Below are 22,090 nucleotides of genomic sequence, written 5' to 3' on the forward strand. Positions count from 1 at the left end.
TTTAGGGGGAAAAATAAAAGAGAGATTATAGTCATCTTGGAATGGGTGGGTAAATGATTTCAATTGTATTATATTAACAAGTGGAAGGGAAAGGTTTTGGCTTTACTTGATAATGATGAGTATGGTTATTCTGCAGTTTCTACAGCATACTTGCATATGCATGTGGATACATATGCATAAACATGTACATATACATGTGCATGTACTAATTTCCCCCATGGAAAAAGAAAAAGAAATTCATTGGTGGCAAACTCTGAGCAGAGATAATCCATTGAAATAGAATGGGTTGCTAATCTCCTTGTGAAGAGGGTTTCATTTATCATCCTCCAATGGAGAAAAATGCTTCTCCTAATATGTCCATTGTTTCCATAAGGTTGAAGAAGTTGGAATAGCTTCCTCACTTCTGTTTTAAAGTTGGAAGGCACAATCTTTGTGCTCTGATGGAGAAACAGTGGTTGTTATCTCAGTATGCTTACCTTATAAGCATTAAGGTAACAATGTCATTCTGCAAATTGTTGCACTGTGAATTTGTCTAATAAGTTATTACAACAATGTGTACTGAGCAGATGGTAAGTGTGCTTCTGAAAAAAATTGATGGATGGGATATGATGTCATCAGTGAGATGACTAGGTTCACAAGGTACTTGACCCCCAAGAGTAAGTCCTAACTGGTTAGAATTCAAAATGGTGAACTTTGGTGACACTAGCTAAATGGGAAATATGTGCAATTTGTATTTCTTTATGGTGGTGTTTACCCCCTTCACTGAACTCCACATAATGGGATTTTGTCCCTGAAGACTCAGAGATATTGTTGGAGGGTTGCACCCTGTAACCTTCCAAGGATTTCAAATACAAATCCACACATCTAAACTTTAATGAAATCACGGCAAATGTTATTTATGAAATCAGGTTCAGAGCTTTCCCTTTTTTATATGTATATATGCAGAAAGAACTTAGTTAAGACATCCCATTAATTTTAACATGTTATCACAAAATAGCAAAGTGCTGACTCCGTGAAAATATTTAGTGCATAAAATTAAAGTTTTATATTTTCATTAAAATATGTTTCTATATATACAAGCCTAAAATAAGCTGTCAAAGACCCTGATGTTGTCTTTATATTTTAATTATGACTTTACTTGCACTTACAGGTGAGAAACCTAAACACATTAACATTTTTATTTAAATATTAACATTTTTAAATTTCAAATGACTTCAGAATCTATTCCATATCACCTATTAGTTGTGATCTTAGAATTTACACTTGCCTCACAAATGTATTCTGGAAAAATATCATAACAACTATAATTATAGATATGGGAAGTCAAAAAATGTAAGCAAAACATGATAATAGAGTATGTACATTATGTGAAATCAAATTTTAAAAGTAGCTAGTTATAAGTTTTTTGTGGAAGCAGGTTGACTGATTAAAAGACATGTCCACGAAGATAGCATTTTGGATGTGTTAAGGAAAAGATAGAGCATCTAAAACATAAAATCCTGTTCTGAACATTCTTCACATCAAGCTTGATGCAGAAGATGACAGGAATTCTAAGGTTTAACAAAAATAAATTAAGTATGGTGGACTGCTTCACATTTTTTATTCATTTTGAATGACTAAGCTGAGGTTATTAGTAGCAAAAAATTTTTTAAGGAGACAAGCTCGTTTTATTGACGGAGAAGAATGAAATGTACACCTATAACTGCCTAGTGTAATGGATGCATTTGTAACATATTGTAGAAAAACAGGAAAGTGCTTGGCATAGAAATTTGATTATGAAATATATAATCATATACATATCAATACCATCAACTGTTAAAGGGAACAGATATCTATCTATCTATCTATCTATATATGTATATACATATGTGTGTAGCTCAAATGTTAATGAAGTTATAAAAGTAATAGTTTTATCAACAAGGGAACTTAAGGTGCATAACTGACTCCTAGAAGTTTATTCATTACCCTTACATGAACTTTTAGTGGCAATAGATTTAAAAATTCAGTATTTTAATTTATTCCATATTTTTATATAAATATTAACTGTAAAGTCCTGAGGATTTCTTAATTATAGTATAATGACAGAAAAAGTTTAACCTATAGTTGCAAGTATGAGCAATGTATTAATTTTAGAGTAATTATTTGGTAATATAGATTATAATTTAGAGTCAGTCTTATCTCATTCGATATAGCAAAGCCTATATGTTTAAGCCAGTTCTAAATTCTATGTTTCTATAATCATTTGTTAATATTGTCTAGATGATTAGCATAAATGAAAAATATTCTGTCAATGTATATCAAGTGATCAAAAGAGATTATGAAATTATTTGATAAATTGTTCAAGTGGACTTGCTATTTTTAATATAAAATGAAATAACACACTGTATCTCATACCGCATTGACACTTACTATTGATTATATGGCTAAACCATTTTCAGGGACTGCCTTTACTTAATCTGATCTCTCCTTCTGTCTGAGGCAGATAAAATATTAATACAAGGTAAATGAGTGCTCAGTGAACTTGCCATATGGCCCTGTGGAGGACAGAGGGGCCTGGGCAGCCTATGGACTTGCCATATGGGCCTAGAGGGAAAAGGTAAGTATTACACAGAGAACAAATCTACCATATGGACTGGGTGGAGCACTTGAGACTAAATACTTTCTTATACTGAGACATTTTTACAAAAGAATAAAAAACACATAAATAATAAATTATACAAAGCCCCTTGAAAATGGATCAATTGTTTAGATTTAATATGATGCTTTCAAGCAATGTCCAGAGCATATAAATAATCATGGTTTACTTTGAAATGGCAAAGAGGATCATCAATCATTTACCCCTGACATTTTTACATTGCATTTAACATCTGTTCCATAATAGCATGATACAGTAACATACTTAACATCATATTACACTGAACCTACACAAATGAATACAACACTAAACTCGAGTTTCTTAAAGTTTGCCTTGCTTCTACTAATATTTTAGTGAATATGATATTATCTACTTCTTCTATCACTTGAATTTTTTTTGTTATTACAAAAAGCAAATGAAATTAAGCAAATGGCAAAAACAATTTTCTTGGTACAATCAAACCTCATTAATTTGGTTTCTGCTAATATGGAATTCATGATAATTCAACTTGGGCTTGATAAAATTTACCTTTGTACTAGATACAAAGAAAAGATTTGCTAAGTCCATTATTAGTATAAACAAGATTACAACAAGCATATTTAACCCACTTAACAGAGCATACTTCTCAAGGATTTTAGCACATTAATTGAACGTAAATACATGCTGCTAATAACAAATGAGTCTAATTTAGTCTTTAAATCAAGTCTGGTAGTACCTGTATTTGGTGGCACATGGTTCTAATTAGTGTGTATACTTCTAAGTTCTGTGCTTATTTCTTTAAAAAGTCTATTACTTATGCATTTGTTGAATTTAAGCCTAGTTTTTTTCTATGAATCACCATATTACTTTCTTCTCCAAAGCATCAATTTCCCTGTTGTTTTTTAAAAGATGTATAACCTTTTAAAACTTAACAATCATAAAAAAAGATTATATTTCTAACTTTTATTCCAAGGCATGATGATTTTTCTGAGTTTCTTAAACTGTTTTTAAATAATTGAAATAACAAAAGGCCTATAAGAATCCATTCAGAAATATATATATATATGTATATACATATATATATATTTACTATTGTGCTGGGTAGGTCTACATTGTGGTATTTACAAATGTTTTTACAATATATCAAATATATCATACATGAATTCACCCCTCCACCATTCTCTTTCACCCCCCCTTCTTCCATTCCTGGAATAGTTTCAACAGGTACCATTTGTTAAATGACATACATGTGTACAGGGCTGGCCGAGTGACTCAAGTGGTAGAGCACCTGCCTAGCAAGCATGAGGCCCAGAGTTCAAACCCCAGAACTCCCAGAAACAAAATTTGGCAACTGTGAATATATATGAATGCATTTGAAATAATGTTTCAAATTATCTGTGCAATTTTTTAATCACAAATTTACACATGAAACCTTAGCATTTATTAATACAGGAGTTTGGTTTGTTCAAGTGCTGACCTCATTTAACTTTGAATCCAGGAAAAGTATGCTATAAACAAAAATTATCCAAACATATGAACTTTATTAATGATTCACAAAATAAAATGCTCATATCTCCTGTAAATTCAGGGGTCATAGATGGCATTTGATGTTCCCCTCTGTGATTTGATATTTTTCTTTTGTATTAGTTTTCCTCTTGTCTCTATCAAGGTAGACTAGAGCTTCTACCTCTATTGCATTAATTTTTATCCTTATTCACAATGGTGCTTGTTAATCCATGTAGTAAAAAGGGAAAATCATAGTACTACCCAAACTCTAAGAATCTGTCAGTTTGAGGAACATGATGCAGAAAAGGCTAGACAGTGTTCAGGATACTGAAACAGTTGGATGGCAAGAAAGCAGGTTCTCAAGGCCTAGAAGTGGCAGGTAAAAGTAAAGTTAAAAAATTCAACTATGAATGGATTGGAGGATGCCTGAATGTGGAAGATTGGATTCTGTATTGGATTCCTAAAGACAGGAATGCTGAGATTGGAAAAATAAGTGATATAGGCTAAGAGAAATCAAGAGTATTGAGCATGAACTTCAGGCACATTTTCTGGTATGGAATAGGCCTTAGTAACAATTTTAAGATTAAATTCTCTAGGAAAACAAGGCCAGAGTTCCACTGCTAGAATCAGAACCCAAGGTCAGAGCAGATCAGTAAAGACAAGTTAATGCTGAGTTTTTGTTTGATAAATCTCTTAGCTTGATATTCCTTATATTAGTTATTTTTGCTGAGTGAGAGAAAGAGAGAGAGAGAGAGAGAGAGACAGAGACTGGTATGGTCTCATAAGGAAAACCTTTCAATCTAGTCTCATTTATTTCGCCTTTCAGAGAAATGTAGTAATAATAGGATGAAAAGATTCCAATAAACATTTATAGATAAGTTTTTTTGTGTTGGCTGACAATTAATAGAGAATTAGAAGATAAATTGACATCTAAAGTAGGGGGAAAGTTTAGAACCTCCGTGTAAGATTGGCATTAGTCGTATTTCTGTCACTGTGACACAATACCTGAGATAATCAAATTATAAGGAGGAAAGGTGTTGAGGCAGAATGTCATGGTAGGGAGCACACAAGTAGAGCAAAGTTCTTACCTCATGGAAGCTGGGAAGAAAAGCAAAAATAAGGGAGCAGAGTCCCAATATCTCCTTCAAAAGCATAAAGCTCATGCCAGTGGCCCGAGCTCTTCCACTAGACCCCTAAGAATCCCATTGAGAATTAAGAGTAAAACTTTCGTGTTCTACCTGTTTTTTGCATTCTTGTGATAAGAGAAAGAATAGGTAATTGAAGATATTTTATTATTTGTAATGATAAACTTACTGATTGTTTATCTAAAGCTTCTAGGAATAGTAAATTAATAGTTAAAACAAATAACAGTAATTTTACTAACTATAGACGTTGTACATATGTATATATTTATATGTGCCTCTGTACTTACACAACTGTGTTTGTGTGTACAGTCATTTGGTTACACACAAGCATATACTGTCTTTTGTGTTTTTTCAAGTGTGTTAACTGTTGTGGAGTTAATTTATCATCAGTAATATATCTAAATTCTTAACATAATTCTTTAGTTGACATATGCTTATAAATTTGAGACTTGAATGAAATTAAACTATGCAAATAACCTGAGATATTAATTCATTTCACTTTGAAATGCTTTAAAAAAATCTTGTTCATTTTTCCCATGTTTTTGAGAGCCTATCAAGTGCTGGGTGCCATTTAAAGTTTAGGGGTAAATCAATCAGGGGATACAATGCAAAGACATGTGGTGTCTTATTCTTAAAGAGTTTGCATTGCAATTGGAGGAGACAAACAAGGGACTATATAAGAAAATATTAAGTATAGTAATAATGCTAATAAGATATGAATTACACATACTATGGGCACAAAAAGTCACAGTCATGGAAGGTTCTATAGTCTCATGCAGTATACACGATTAGAAAGAACTGCCATTTCTGCAAGATAATCAGGCATGACAAAACTATTCCTGAACATCTCAGGCTGCAGCCTCACCAGCAGGCCTGCATAAGCTTATGTCTATACTAACTACTGTCCTTTCACTTACTAGATTTTTTTTTTTTTTTAGTGGAAACAAAAGAAATTTATTTCTTATAATTCTGTTGTATGGGAAGTCAAAGACCTGGGTGTCAGCATGGCTGGTTCTTGGTGAGAGACCTCTTCCTGGTTAAAGATGGCCACACTGCATTCTCACACCGTGGAGAACCCAAAGATCTGGTCTTTTCTTCCTCTTGTTTTGGAGTGACTGGAGCTTGAACTCAGGGCCTCACACTTGCTAGGCAGGCACTCTACACTTGAGCCACTCCACCAGTCTTTTTTCTTCCCTTATTTATTTATTTATTTGCAAAAAATGACACAAATTTTATTTTTATTATTATTACTTAAGAATTATATACTTTAAGTATATAACCTTATTTTAAATCTATTTATTTTATTGTTGTGCTGGGTGGGGGTACATTGTGTCATTTACAAAAGTTCTCACAGTATATCAAATATATCATACTTGAATTCATGCCCCCCACCACTCTCTTTTATCCCTCCTTCCCACATTCCTGGAATAATTTCAGCAGGTATCATTTTTCCATTTACATATATGTGAACACAGTATTTGCACCATATTCACCCTCCCACACCCGTTCCCCACCTCCTCTCCCCTCCCACTGGTACCAACTCTTCCAGGCAAGACCTGGTTCACCCTAGATCTTATCTCTATCACCCTTCCTCAAGTCTCTTATCTCTCCAGGTTTAATTCTTAATCTATGCTATATTTTCTACCTGGAATATATAAATATTCTTCATGATTTAAAAAAAATTTAAGTGTGCATGAAGCATCCATGCTATAATACATACAGAACACAGAGCACAAGGTAACGGGGAAATTCTTTAATGAAAACAAATTGTTTTATTGTTGATTGTTTTTTCTGACAGCCTGGCCTCAGCATAACAAGTGCTAGGATTACATATGTGAACCAGCACACCAAGTTTTGATGGTTGTTTTATTTGGAAATTACAAAACTTCATACAATAATCTGTCAAATAAAATTTAAGATGCACATCAAAAGAAAACTTAACTAAGATTTTCTCATTTTTGTATTAATTTTTGACATGTTTTGGGCCAACAGGTAACATTTTTTCTTGAATATAACACATTAAAAATTTAGTAACTGCAGTTTTGTACATCTGATACAATCATCTCATTTTCTGGGCCACAAAGAATGAACGGTTAAAAATCAAAAGTTTGTTTTTTTTAAAAAAAAATCTTACATATACTAGAGGCCCAAGAACTTGCAGTATGTTTTTATGCTCTGACAGTTGCAAAATAGCACCTGTGCTGTTTAAGAATCCCTTCTCACCAAAAGAATAATGCTGACAATGACATAAACATACACTCTTAACTTTTTATATTTCCCTAAATCCTAAAAATTAGTGCTCTCCTTTGCATTTTTATATTACCGTGTTATAAAGCAGTTAGTTTTAAAGGAAAAAGTCATAAAATCTCAATAGGTAAAGGGATATAAAGGTCACTTAATTTAACCTCCTATCAATTCCTGGGGAATAGTTTCTGTAATGCTCCTGACAAGTGGTTATCAACCTTTGCATGGATACCCTGTCATAGGAAACCTACTATTGCCCAAAGCAGCTACTTTTATGTAGATGAATGGACTCCTGCTATTATGTACATATACTCACTAATCTCTTTCCTGCACATGGAAACAATAAATATATGTGATTAATTAGAAAAATGGGATTTAAAAGTTTAGGGTTTTAAATATCAGAAGTGATTTTCCTATTCTGGATTTACATTTCTATTAAGGAAACTGAAAATAAAAGCAGTACTTATCATACACCTTATCATTTGTTTGGACTCAACAAATTTAAAATGCAAATTAACCTCAGTTAAAGATGATCTGCGTTATTATAAGAGCCAAAGACTTGATAAATTAATGAGTTCTGGGTATAAGTCATAGGAGAAATTCAGCCAATCAATAATAAAACTATATTACATGCCAGGCATTGAAGTGACGTAGATGAACAAGATAGGCAGAGTCTTTCTCTCCCAGTTTTTCATATTAAACACACGGAAGAACATAAATATGCAACTGAATTTATTTGATGACAATTGTCAATGAGTTTGATCAGTTGAAATGGTCCTAGTGAGATACACTAGTAATTAGTTGTTATGGATGGGAAAGGAAAAAAATGAGTTGCTTCAAGCCAGTAAAGTTGGAGCATAGAATTATTTGGTTTCATCTCAGGAGAATTGTTTTCATTTGCTACCATCCTTCTGCCACAAGAGATGGTGGCAAGCCTGGGGGGTGGTGGGATTGGAGGGATTTCTTAAAACCACCTGTTGTTTGAATGCAGTCATTACATTTAGCAAATTATCTAACTTATGTAAATTATTTCTTATAGACCAAGAAAATGTCTAGCTTAGGGCCTCATCCCACCAGCCTGTTGCTTGCTATCACATCAGGACAGATCTGTGACCAAGTCCCATTTCTAGGTGGGAGTGCACTGATGCAATCAGTGTAGGAGCAGGGTCTCATCCTGAAAGAGGTGAATTAAAAGCAAATAAAGTTCCTATGATGGAAAATGAGTCAAATCCATACCTAAAATTACAGGCTATGTAAGTTCCAGAGAAGCTAAATTGGAACAGGTGAAGGAGACAATTGTAGTGATAACACAGGGTTTAACTGAAACTGAGAAATGGGCAAATCATGGGATCCACCTCATTGAAAGTGAACTTCTTGAGTGTTACTTTATTTTAACCTAAATGGGCTGTAGTTTTTACCCTGTCCAATGCATGTATCAAATTGAAAGTGATAGATAGTTTGATGCCTAAATAACTCACAAGAGAACAAAAAGAATTTTGATACTATTAGTATTTGATAAAATTATAGAGTGGAGAAATTTCCAGGGAGATACCTGGCATTGGCTACTTAACATTAGGGTTGATGTTACATGTCTACGATACTCACAGTTGGAGTTCTCTAGTGCCATATGAGGAAATGCTGGAGTTCCATTTCTAGGACAGACATCTTTGCGTGAACAATGAATGATTGTATGTGTCACTGGAAGCATCCATCTCAGGGAATCTTTCATTGTTCAGGATGACCACTGTTTGGGTTTTAAGGAGTAGGCCAAGCTTTAAATAAGGATGAAGGATGAAATAGAAAATCTCTACATTTTTTTCTACTCTGAAATAAATTTTTTTCAAGTATATGCTTCTTATACATGTATGTTTGTCATGCTTATTTTGACAAAAACACCCAATATATTTTAAATATGCTATGAATATTTGTGGTTTACTCCTTAGGTGTTTAAAGAACATGGTCTCTGAAAGAAGGCTATTTCGGTCTGAATCCAGGCGCTGCCTTTACTAGCTGTATCTTCACAAGTTAATTAACTTTTTTTTTAACCTCTCTCTACTCATGTGTAAAATGAGGATAACACTAGCACCAATCTACCAGAATTGTGGTGAGGATTAAATGAGTCAATGCGTGCAAAATGCTTAGAACATTGTTTTCAATACGTGGGAAGTGCTAAGTCTGTGCCAGTTATTTTGGTGACAATGACGATCATAATCTCGCCAGTGCTCCCAACTCTTTGAACGAAGAATGAGTTAATAAAATCTTTGCTGAGTAGCATCACTTTTTGATTAATTTTTTTATATAAAATTTCAAATACACATAAAGTTAGAATAGGGCAATGAACCCCCATTTACCTACCCATGATTCAGCTTTGACAATGATGATCTCCAGGTCAGTCTTGTTCCATATTTCTTCCACCCAGTTTCTCCTTTCCCCAGAAAATTTGGAAGCAAAAACCAAGCATTAAGTATTTCATTAACACATAGTTTTCTTTATGTTTTTATCTTTTTTTTTACTTTGTGTATTACCAGTGTGTATCTTTAAAGATAAGGATACATCTCCTTAAATTGCAAGCGCATTGTCAATAACAGACCTAAAACCCCATAGAAATTTATTAAACAGCTTGTAAGGCTTCATATTTTACCAGCCCTCATATATGCATATGTACATTCACGGACATGCATGTTCTTGAGATCGTTCAAAATGTTCCTCTTTTGTATTTCTTCTGGGTTGGTGCCACAACTTTTAGTATAAAAGAAATGAGAAACTACAAAATTGGGTTTGAAAACTTTTTTGGGTTAGCCCTTCCTGGGCTTTTTTCACCTGAATAATAAAGAATTGGCTGGGTGACTTCCAAAGACACCTCATACTTTTGTAATTTCATGATAAACTTTAGTCTAAAACCTGTGGGATAATAGAGTTTAAATAATCCACTATAAAAGAGATACTTTATATTTCAGGAGAATAATTTCGGAACCGTTCTGTTTTATTCACTTAGAAACAGGATTTATTTTCTATTTGAAGCCACATCAATGAACTGGAATTGAGCAAAGGTGACAAGAAGAGAACAGATCTCAAACTAGCACCCTGCGGTAGTGCTCAATGCTTTTCTTACTTTTGCTTTACTTTTGCAGCAATATTAATTTTGTTGTGTGGCAATGCCTCCTCCAACCCATTGAAAATCCTCAAAACACATTTCAGAAACTCATTTTTGGCAGATGTAAATTTAAGTAAATTGGCCAAGGTCACAGCACAATAAGGACAGAGTTATCACGGGAATGCAGTTTCCTGCTTTTTCCACCATCCATGAAATTAGAGTAACTCCACCCCCTAAATGAAAGCGTTTACTTTTTTTTTTTCCTTTCTGAAATTATAAACTATGATTTGGAAATTTTTTACACCATTAACACAGGCCTTCACAAGTGTCCTTATAGGGGTGTGAAATGTTTATGTGTACATTATTCACCTACTATCACTGCACGTATTACAGCCTGTAGAATTTGTTTTGAAAAGGAGATTGCATTTTTTTTTTTTATTGAACTGAACCATCAATCAAATTTTCTCTTTATGCCGCATGACATGATGAAGAAGCTATCCGTAGTAACAAAACTAGTTTGCTTTCTATGGGCAAGCACAAACTGTAAAGTAGATTATCAAAGTACATAGAAATAGAAGGTTAGATAAGAACTGATGTTTTACCGTGAGGTCTTCTTTAGGCCTTATAAAATGAGAAAGAACTAACCTTGTTCTATTTCTGAAACCTGAAAAAAGCCTTGTAGCAGGCATATCACCTTTAATTAGGTTTCTGCTTTTGGGAAGCATTTTACCAGCCCCCTTTCATTTATTTTTAATGATGTTATCACTAACAGGCAAACAGTCCCTTAATAAAACAAAAACAGTTTCTATATAAAGCCTGGTGTACATGTCCTGAGTCAGTCATCTAAAAACAAACGTTATGATTGTTTCCCTTGTGCTCTTGGAACTCTTAATGGCCCTCCTGTGCAGATATGCAAAACATCAGTCCAGGAAACATAACCATGTCTGTTATATAGCTTTCAGCAAACTCTCCCATATTCACTTGCAGTATCAGCAGTGAGGTTAGGTCTACTGGGTCATGGAAAAGACAGAAAGGTCAATTAAGTAGATATTTTCAGCAGTAGCTATGCCAGTTCTTTCATAACCACTGTGACTTACTACCCTAAGCAGCAAGCACAGGTGAAAGCAACGCAGAATGTTTACAAATTTTGTCAATATGTGTGTGCTAATGCTTGATACAAAATGTTTGCAAGTTAATCAGTCACATGTGTGTGTATGTGTGTGTGTGTGTGTGTGTGTGTGTGTATGCTTAATGCTTGAAACCATTCCATTTTTGACAAGAAATTCCAAGTTGTGGAGAGAATTGAAACTTATGCACAGATATTTGAGTAATTAGGTTATCCTCTCAGGTGAGTTTGCTTTCAAGACAAGTTTAGAAATATTAATATATTGATCTTACAATTCTCTCCATGCACACATTTCTGAAATAGCAATGCAGAGTAGCTAGACATTCAAGACTTTCTTTTGAGAATAAGAGTAGAAAATATGCTTTCCCTTTAAAAAAAATACAGTTCTTCAGGGCATGAGAGTCCTGTTTTTCTTGAGCTGTTATCCCTGCATGATTTACTTATAGAACTCCCCCCACCATTTTAGTGTGTCCTAGAATTCATTGTCCATCTCATCTCACAATGATCTTATTTTTCTTCCTCTATCCTCTCATACCACCTAAATGTAATCTTTTCTTTTTCTACATAACCACTGCGTGCCATTTAAGTCACTCTTCTACTGTATAAACTTACTGAGATTATAATTGTATGCATTTAAACATTCTTCTTCCCAGTTACCTGCTAAACCAAGATAATGTCTGTGAAACTGCCATGTAATCAGTAGGATGGCTTCCCAGTAGGAGTTGTTTTTAGTTGTGCTATCATGGATGTGGTATAACTCGAAGACAGTTATGCTTCCCATTCTTGCATTCTGTATTCATCCAGCTTTTGCCTCACCTCATCTCATTCACATAATCTTTCAGCAGAAATAATATGTTTACTTCATATCAGGTAGCTGAGATTGTATGCTCTCTCACCATTTAAGGAGTGGTCCCTTACTTTCTTTAGTATCTTAAACTGAATGATTAAAAGTTAAGAACCACCTGTGTAGACAACAGTTGTGTTTGTGTACAATAAATAGTTTATTAATTAAATTAGGCAAAACTGTGAGCTTGGTATAATTTTAGCAAATGTCCGACATCCTGCCAAGTGTATATTTACAGTACTGTCCTTTTCATATTAACTCTACTTTATTCACTTAAACTCGAAATGCAGAGTTCTAATGCTCTTTGAGGTATGTCAGTGCACAAAACCTCTTAAGTGTTTTTATGTTCCTCTCAGCCTATTTCTATGAAACCTATACTGTTTGCTTTTTGTATAAGTTAATACAAACTTCCTATAGGTTCTGCTGTGTCAAGAGAAATTGATGAACTTATTCATGTTCTTTTACTCTTTCTGAATGTTTCCATCATAGTTAATTTTAACTGTTCCCCAAACTACTCAGGGTTAGTTTATATAAAGCAGTTGATGTAGAGGAATAACTATCTTATTAATATGATACATCTTCATCACAAGCCTTATTGAAGAGAAATAATAAAGAAACAACAGGCAAACTGCACAAAAATGGAACTTCCTCCAGGCCAGATTGAAGTCAAATTTCCAAAGTGAAATTTATAATACTTTTAGTTACTTGTTAATAACTTATTTCTGCATGCTTTATACTAATATACTACTGCATATTATGCAAAGTTTTTCACATACACAATCTAGTTAAATTTAAACTACAATCCTTTGTGTTTGTAGTAATCTTTAAAATACATAAACCAAATGTGTCTCTTATAAGAGATGATTTTGGTGCTCTAAAATCTGGTGGACTATGATAGAGCCAGGATCAGAACTAATACTTTCTGCATTTAACATGGTTTGCTTTTCATTTTACCATAAATATATTGAATACAGGATTGTGACATCAATTTTTTAGAATTTTGGTGGTAATTTTAAATTGAGAGTTTTGAAAATGAGCTTTGAAATAAATGTAAGAAATTGGTCTTAGTCTATGCTACCCCTAGATATTTTATACACATTGGAAGATTTAGAGTCATGAGTATAAATTCTAATGTGGTGTTTCAAAACTTATTTTCTGAGAAATTGACAATAAAAAATTATGTGACCATTTTCTGATCTAAGATTACATTCTAGGGTCATATTGTTCAATTTTATTCTTGTTTTTCTTACAAATTAAAGCCAGAGTGCCTAGAGTAGGAATGAACCAGGGTTGTAGTTATGGTTGAACTCAGTGTAAGCATCTGTGCCTTATTTCTGGATATAATTTTGAAATGCTTTTTTTCTAAACACCAATACTTAATTTTTAGTTGATTCATGTTTTTATTTCAGTTGAATGATTTTCCTGGTGGAGATATAAAAATACTTGTAAACATACTATTGTACATTATGATAAGAGATTGATGAAAATGACAGGGAAAATTTATATTTTTATTAATAATAATTCACTTCTGAATGGAATGTACCATATTCTCTAGACTTTTTGTCAACATTTTTTTCACTTTGCCAGTATAGAAATATAATTTTCTAGCAAACCTTTGATCTGTTAATAACCATTAAATATGGAGATTTTTCCATTTATTAATAATGCTATCATTTTCACATTGATATGTACAAATATGAATGTCATAAAATAAGTGGATTTCTAAAAATGATTGAATGTTTTAATACTTGCAAGTTATAAGATAATATAAGACATGAGAGATCAACACATACACACACACTTAAAAGAATATATAATTCAAACCCAAAGGCAATAGTGAAAATAACAACTGAGTTAGATTTTATTAACAGGAAAGAAAACATTTTAAAAATGGAGGACCATTACTCTTTTAAACAAAACTGTTCCTTAGGATATCCTGCAAATTGTTATGTGTGATAAGATTGGAGGGGAAAAAATCTTGTCTTTCAGAGGCATCAATCTTACTGATGTTCACTTATGAGACAAGTGACTTAAAATATGAGTAAAATCATGACATGAGGTGATGAAGGGGATGAAATGTTTTGTCCCCTATTCATTTTTAAATTTTATAAATATTTTTCTCTTCTAATTCTACTTTATTGTCTATTAGTCCAGCTGATTATATGTTGTTGTAATTGTCAACATACTTATTATACAATTACTGATTGTGTTAATCAGTGGTTTTTGGACAAAAAAGAAATTGCTTGCTAAATTATAATATCTGCTATTCAATTTTTCTTTAGAAAACTGCTGTAGTTCCCTGTAGCTGAATTAAAATTCAAGAATCCTTTAAAGTTAATAACTTATCTTTTTAGAAATTTAAAAATAACCATTGATCTATGAGCTAGCATCAATGCCTCATCTAGCTCTGATGGCTGTCTTCCTTCTCTGACAAGGGCCACAGAATTCTATTACTTGCCTCTTTGTCACTTTGCCTCCTCCTTTTCTCTGTGTCTTCTCTTCTTTCTCTTTTAAATCTTTTGCCTTTGTCTTATAAGGACACTTGGCATTGGAACTAGGCCCACCCCAAACCAGGGTGATCTCATCTTAAAATACTTAATGATGTCTGTGAAAAACCTTGTTTTCAGATAAAATAACATTACTAGATTCCAGGAATTAGACATGGACATATATTTTGATGGTCACCTTTTATCTCACCATAGCAGTACAAAGGAATTCCTTACTCAATTCTTGTAACTTTTCTATTAGTTTGAAACAAAAATTTAAAAATGAACAGATTACATTGACAAATGGTATAATAATCTGAAAATCATGATATCTGACAAGCCAACTGTCTTTAAAGATAAACTTTAAAAAATATATACAGACACATCAAATGGAAATAAGGTATTTTGTGAGTGTGTGCTTCATCATTCACACTTTGAAGTCGGTAGAGATTATGAGATGTCAAAGCTACCATATTTTCTGGCCTCTCAAACTTTTGCTTTAATCTTCCTAGAACATTTAGGATATCAAAGGTCACTTTTATTTAAAAAGGAAGAGCCATGTTCTTAACTTTACAATCTTTGCAGGAGGAAGTAAAACAGACATTCTATGATGTTAATTGCCATGAAATGACAACTTTTTCTCAGATAATAGGTAGTTAAGCCCAAAGGAATATTTTTAGTTTGTTTGAACTTTGATTAGTTTGTTTGTCTTCTTTTTAAAAATGTGCATTGATCTTAAGAATAACCCTTTATTCCCATTTTAAAATAATCATTCTGCCTTAAATTTGATTGTAAGAAACAATCAAATTTGAATTAAAGTAGCCTTATATAATTTCTGCACTATAAGTGATAAACGAATGAGTCCAATCAAACAAATTTGTACTAAATAACAGTCCATTCTCATAGCTGGAACCATGAAGACCACATGGAATTCAATTGAAGCAACAGCTGGAAAAAACGTGCACACATGAATACACATGCGCTTACATGTAACACAAAACTATTTTAATCCTTGACTGGGATAAACAAAGTAAAGGATGTTTTTACTAATTGTAGGAATTAGCTATTTAACAATTGGCTGCAGTAACTCTAGTCTATTTGAGCTTCTTGAGGCTTTAGGATTGTGCTTTTTGCATTCTACCTCTGTTATCTAGTGCATTATTTTAAGTAAATACCGGCTAGATGAGTGCAGGCGTAATGGTGATTGAGTGATCTAATTCACAAAGCAGCCAATTATAGTCAATCACAAATGCACTAAAGTTAGATCAAATAATCATGGTAGTGCAACTTATAATCATATGTGTGTACATACATTTACTTCTTTTTTTCGTGGACAGTTTTTAAGAATTGTGAAGTAATAGATGCTAAATATAAAAGCAACCTCAGGTGGTCATCTGATTTTATGCCTTTCTTCAAGAGACAAGCAATTATTATTCCCATGATCTATTAAGCCACATTTTCTTTAGCATGTGACAGCTAAGGTGATGTTGATCAAAAAATATTGCTCTCCATTCTTAAACAATTTCACATGCACATAGATGTTTAACAAGTGTCTTTTCAGAGCTATTATGAGAAAACACTAGCAGCCTTGGTCTGGAGGAATAATTTATGACACTACGTAAATGGTGTCCAGGATCACTTGCTCACATTAGCCCTGCAGTAGCCCTGTCCCTGCACTGCTTGCGGTCCTTCTCTAATCTTGGTGACAAGTGTGATTAAAAAAAAAAATGATGACACCAGGAGTCCTTAGTTGCTCACTCTGTTTCTTTTTCTAATACCTGCTGCCTCTGATCATCTGTCAGTAAGTTAACAGAGAAGGGAGTGCAAGAAGAAACTGCAGAGGGGTGAATGAGTGAGTGTGAGAGGAGTGAGTTAATAGGATGCCTTGTCTGTTACTTCCCTCCCCTGCCTTTCTTTCCTTTTGGTTCATTAAGTAGAAATGTGGAAAGGTGAGGGAGATGAATTTAACATGTTCAGACGCTATGAGGGACAAGGAAGTGTAGTGGCTTTCACAATATTTCCGTCCAGAGAGGTGGTTGGAAAACATGCTATGTGGTTAGCTGTTGTAATGAAAAACGTAAGAATGATCCAGAAGAACAGTGGACTAAGTTATGAGAGTAAGGCAAAAGTGCTGAAGTTTTTAGCAACTTGCAAAATTGAGAGATAGTATCTGGACTGTGCAAACACATTGAGCTGATTAATTTTCCTGGGGTGAAATATGAAAATATTTACAAAATTGAGAATCCTGCCCTGAGTAAAATTTTCTCTGTGATTGCAATAAGCTAAAATAAGTCATAACTTATATCTGTTTCATTAGAAATTATAAAAATGGTTAAACAATAAAGAACTGAAAAAAAGGTTTCATCCTGAGAGTAATATGAATCTGTGTTTGGGCATCACTCTAAATTGCTTAAAACGTTGAAGAATATTCAAAAACGAAGTAAGGACTAATTTATTTTATGCAATTTTTAATTCAGTTTTCTAAATATTGGTTGGGAGTTGTATTACTCTTTCTTCAGATCCAGTTTTCATGTATAAAAACCATGGTTTCCAATATGAAGGTAAAAAATTTTCAAGTTCAAGATAATTAGGTCTTTAGCTTTAATGACAGCGGAAATTCAGGTGTAATTTAGAAAGAATCTGTTTGGATTTTAGTTTTTCTCTTAGATCTAAAATGAAAGGTCTTAATTATAATGTATTTGTAAATTCTTAGGAATATATTTGAAAAACATTTTGATACAAAGAAAAGGCTAATTGGGAAGAAAACATCCTGATGTATAAAGCATTTCTCTTGTATGAAGCTCTAGAAATATTCTACTGTCAATCCAGACAGAACAAACTAAAATGAGATAATTGGGAAGGTGCCCATAAAGTCAGCCTGAATATATTATCACAACTATATATGAGATAATATTTGTTTTAAAAAGATTCTATGGCACTGTAAACTCAGTCTCATTAGAGACTGCATTTAAAAGGCTTATAAAGTTACTCATTAATGTTATCTTGTTGCATCTCCACAGCTTTTTCATTAAAGAAAATTCAGCAGAAAGCATTTTCTCCTGATAGCAGGAACCAATTTGCAATAAATGTTCTGGAAACCACTAGGGAAGCCATTACTGAGGTCTAATAAAAACAGACAAGCGTAACTTGTTCTATATTTTTGTTTCAATCACATACAGATGAGACCCCACTTTCTACACCAACCGCAAGAGACAGCCTCGACAAACTTTCTCTAACTGGGCATGGACAACCACTACCTCCAGGTTTCCCATCTCCTTTTCTGTTTCCTGATGGACTGTCTTCCATAGAGACCCTGCTGACCAATATACAGGTAGGCCTTTGTACATTCTGTAAGAAAGGAAAATGTTCCAACTTAATCATTCAGGATATAAAATAAGCCATGGTATTAAACTTTTCCCCAGTAAACGTATATTTTAAACTTGCTACGCTAATAATTAAATTGGTTTAGGAATAGGCATATTAAGCTATTTTAAAAACTTAGGTGAAAATGACACCAGCATTTAAAAAGCCATTCTGCCTTAATCCTATCTTTATTGCCAACAAATTTAGCTGTTTAAGTTGGTTTGATTTACTAAATGACGGCACACAAGTTCTAATAAATATTTAGATATTTTAAACTGCTGGCCTCAGTGGGGAAGTGATATGTTTAGTTATTTTAAATATGTCTAATATAGAGGAATCCAAAAAAAAAATCCCTTCTTTCATAAATAAGTTTGACTCAACTAATAAGGTTTCTTCAAAGAATAGACTTCAAAAAGCCATGAAAACTTTCCACGGATTTCCTATGTGGTCTTCAGGATGTATATTTTACGTACAGTACACTATGAATCAAAAATACTTACAGCTAACAATAACATAGAGCATGGAGCCAAGATAATAAGAGTGTTTGGGACAGAAGAAAGCACAATTTTCCTGCCCACACATGAAGTGGTCATGTGGACTCCAGATGGAGGTTTTCACCATTTCTTCTTCATATTTGTAGTAGCTAGATGTAGGCATGTGCTTGCAGATGCTATCACCCATAAGTTTTTTTGTTTAACTTTTACTCCAACACTCAATCCTAAGTGACATTTTCCTACACATACTTCCTATCATATTAAACTTTCTCCCAGTAGAAATGTAATTAATTTTATTTACCTCTCCAAGGACATAACATATCTTTAATGTAACATATCTTTTCATCTATTAATATAGCATTTTTAATACTAATGTAATTAGAGTCTCCAGAACTGTACTCAACATTAAGGTTTTATATCTCAGTAATTGAAATAAGTCTTCAATCCAACCTAAATTTAATCATGACCAAATAAGTATAATCATGATTATACTTTAAAATAACCTCAAATATTTTTCTATGAGGTAAAGTTTTCAGTGAATTTCTCCCTTGTTAAATAAATACTTTCAGAAAATATCCCCCAATATTTTTCAATCTTAGTTCATAAAAGTAGGGGAACAATTCATTTTCTTATGTGTACAACTCCACATGAATCAAAGAAAAAACTATTTGCCTGTATCTTCATTAATTAAAAGATCTTTAACCAGACTAGGGAGAATTTAATTTCTCTTTCAGCATAGAAAACATTTCTTGGTTTGTCAGTGTAAACAGGCACACTGATGTGAACATGAACTGGCCGCCATAGTTCTAGGTCAAGAACTGATGGTTTGGGTGTATTCATTCACCCATTCTAAGCCAGGAATACCAAACTAAAGATGCCACCCACACCACTCCAAACTAATTATTTCTTTGAAAGAAAGGGGAACAAAACCAGAAAATAAAATGTCAGCTTTCAAATGCTGAGATTTTAGACAAGTAATTTATTTATGGAACTGGCTCTAGATCTGACACCCTTTTTTCCAGTCATGTGCCCTGAGTACATAGTTTTGAAAGAATGAATGGTAGGATCATCGTCAAGACAAACATTACTTATTTCTAGCTCCAAATTGTAGAGCTGGGTATGATAAAGAAAGAACACTTAAAATTAGCATGTTTCATTTAAGCAAATTATGTCCACTTCAATCTTACACCCACATCTGTGTCTACATAGATGTAGGCATAGTATATTTATGTATTTAATATGTGCACAGTATATACACTTAAACATATGTTTCTGATTGAAGTACAATAATATATATGAAATAAATATGAAATATATACATGTAGACTGCATAATGAATCTCACCAAACACTGAAAAAAAGAGGATGGATAGGAGCATAGAAATATAAGAGAGGAGGTGAACATGTATGCATGTATGGAATTGTCACAATGACTTTCCCTCATATTATTCATATATGCTAATTAAAAAGTTAAATAAAAAGATTAAAATTTTTATTGGATTCTGCACACAGAGATATATGTATATATACATTTAAATAAATTCATTTGTATCCACAGATACACAAACACACAATGCATACACTGGATTTATGTTCAGTAATGATTTCACATCATTTTATAAAAGGTCATAGATACAAACTCTTATTATTGCCACATTTAATTGAGTTATAGTAATATTGTAGGAATGGTATAGAATGTAGAAATAGCCATGACCATGGCTTATTAGGCATATAGTGTAAATGTGTTTGCTGTCTAAATTTTAATTTGAGTAATTAATTCTGCCTACATCAATTTCCTTTTCAGTTTTAAGTATAAATAATGGGTTCTCTACTTTCTATGTCAAAATGGTAACATACTTCTTGTGTAGCAGGTTTAAAGATCGTATTTACTTTGAAAATGCTTTATTTTTATTAGAGTTAATGCCCCAAATACTGTAAAATAATGTTTAAAACATTATTGCACTAAAAATAAATGATATAATTTTATGATATATTATAATTTGATAACTCTTAAATTTGTAATGATTACTACATTTATTCCATAATACCATGATCAGCAATAAATTTTCACATGCCATTTCTTTCTGTTTTAAAATAAGACCTGTAAAAAAATACTATATTTACATGTAAGAAATTGGCATCAGACTCTTATTTGCTCGTAGAGGTAAACAACTCTTTCTGACACTTGAGTTAATTTTTTTCAAAACTTAAAGCAATAATATATAAAGATAGTCACAGGAAAAAAAATAGTAATTTTACATTTCAGTTTTTGTTTTATAGTTTCTTTTATTTATTTTATGTGGATTTTTTTCAGCATGTTCTATCTTCCATCCTGGTTTCCTCCTCCAAACATATCCTTGGAGAACACCTTATGAGATTTCATGTGAAGAATAATTTTAGTGTCAATAACTGGTTACAACACCTTCAAATACTCGTTACCAGGAAACACACTGAAAGGAGAATTCTGCTCATTATTCTCAATCTCAACTTTCATGCTATAAATCCCAAGTGTATTGTTATATAGGTTTTGGAGCAAATTATTTACTTCATTTATCTGATTTTAAAAATGACTTAAATGCTTAAAATAGTAAAATAATAATAGGATGATTAGCAAAAATGGAAATGTGAAAGGGGTAAAGACTACAAAATTTAATTATGAATAAGGTAAGCATTCATGATACTTGACATGACGGATGTATGATAGCTAGAAGCTTGATTGAAGTATTCTGTATTTCTGTGTAAGAGGACATAAAATGCAGAAGACGTTAATTAAGTAGTAAGACTGAGAAACTCAGATTATCCATTTTCAAGATTTTACATTTCAGTGTCATAGCAGTAATGTTACTTTATTTTTATACCTTGAAATGAAATTGATAGTTTATTCATCTGCATTATTAATATATACATTTATTTGTAATAGAGGGCAGGTAAAAAAATCAGGAGAAAACATTTCAAAAAGTCTCAGGAAATGAAACATTGGGTTTAAAATATGAGGAGGCTAAAATCAGACATACTGGTATTATATCATGTTTTTATTTTTAATCATAATTATGTAATATGACTTTTTCTTCCTTTTGTTCCCATCAGCAATTTGGAAAGGACCATAAAAACAATAAAGTATACCCAAGGTTCTAAACACAGCTTTCTGTGAGAATAACAATTATCTCTTCAAAAA

General features: G+C 32.7%; 1 protein-coding gene across 3 annotated transcripts in view; it reads left to right on the top strand.

The window, feature by feature from the left end:
• Dach1 (dachshund family transcription factor 1) overlaps positions 1 to 22,090 on the top strand; it is a 397,811-nt gene that overhangs the window by 331,368 nt on the left and 44,353 nt on the right. For all 3 annotated transcript variants that reach the window (XM_020178044.2, XM_074043247.1, XM_020178045.2), the window contains one exon: positions 18,239 to 18,390. In XM_020178044.2, coding sequence (XP_020033633.2) covers positions 18,239 to 18,390 — 152 coding nt within the window. The remainder of the gene's footprint in view (positions 1 to 18,238; positions 18,391 to 22,090) is intronic.

Source organism: Castor canadensis, chromosome 10 (genome assembly GCF_047511655.1).
Source record: "Castor canadensis chromosome 10, mCasCan1.hap1v2, whole genome shotgun sequence".
Taxonomy (NCBI): domain Eukaryota; kingdom Metazoa; phylum Chordata; class Mammalia; order Rodentia; family Castoridae; genus Castor; species Castor canadensis.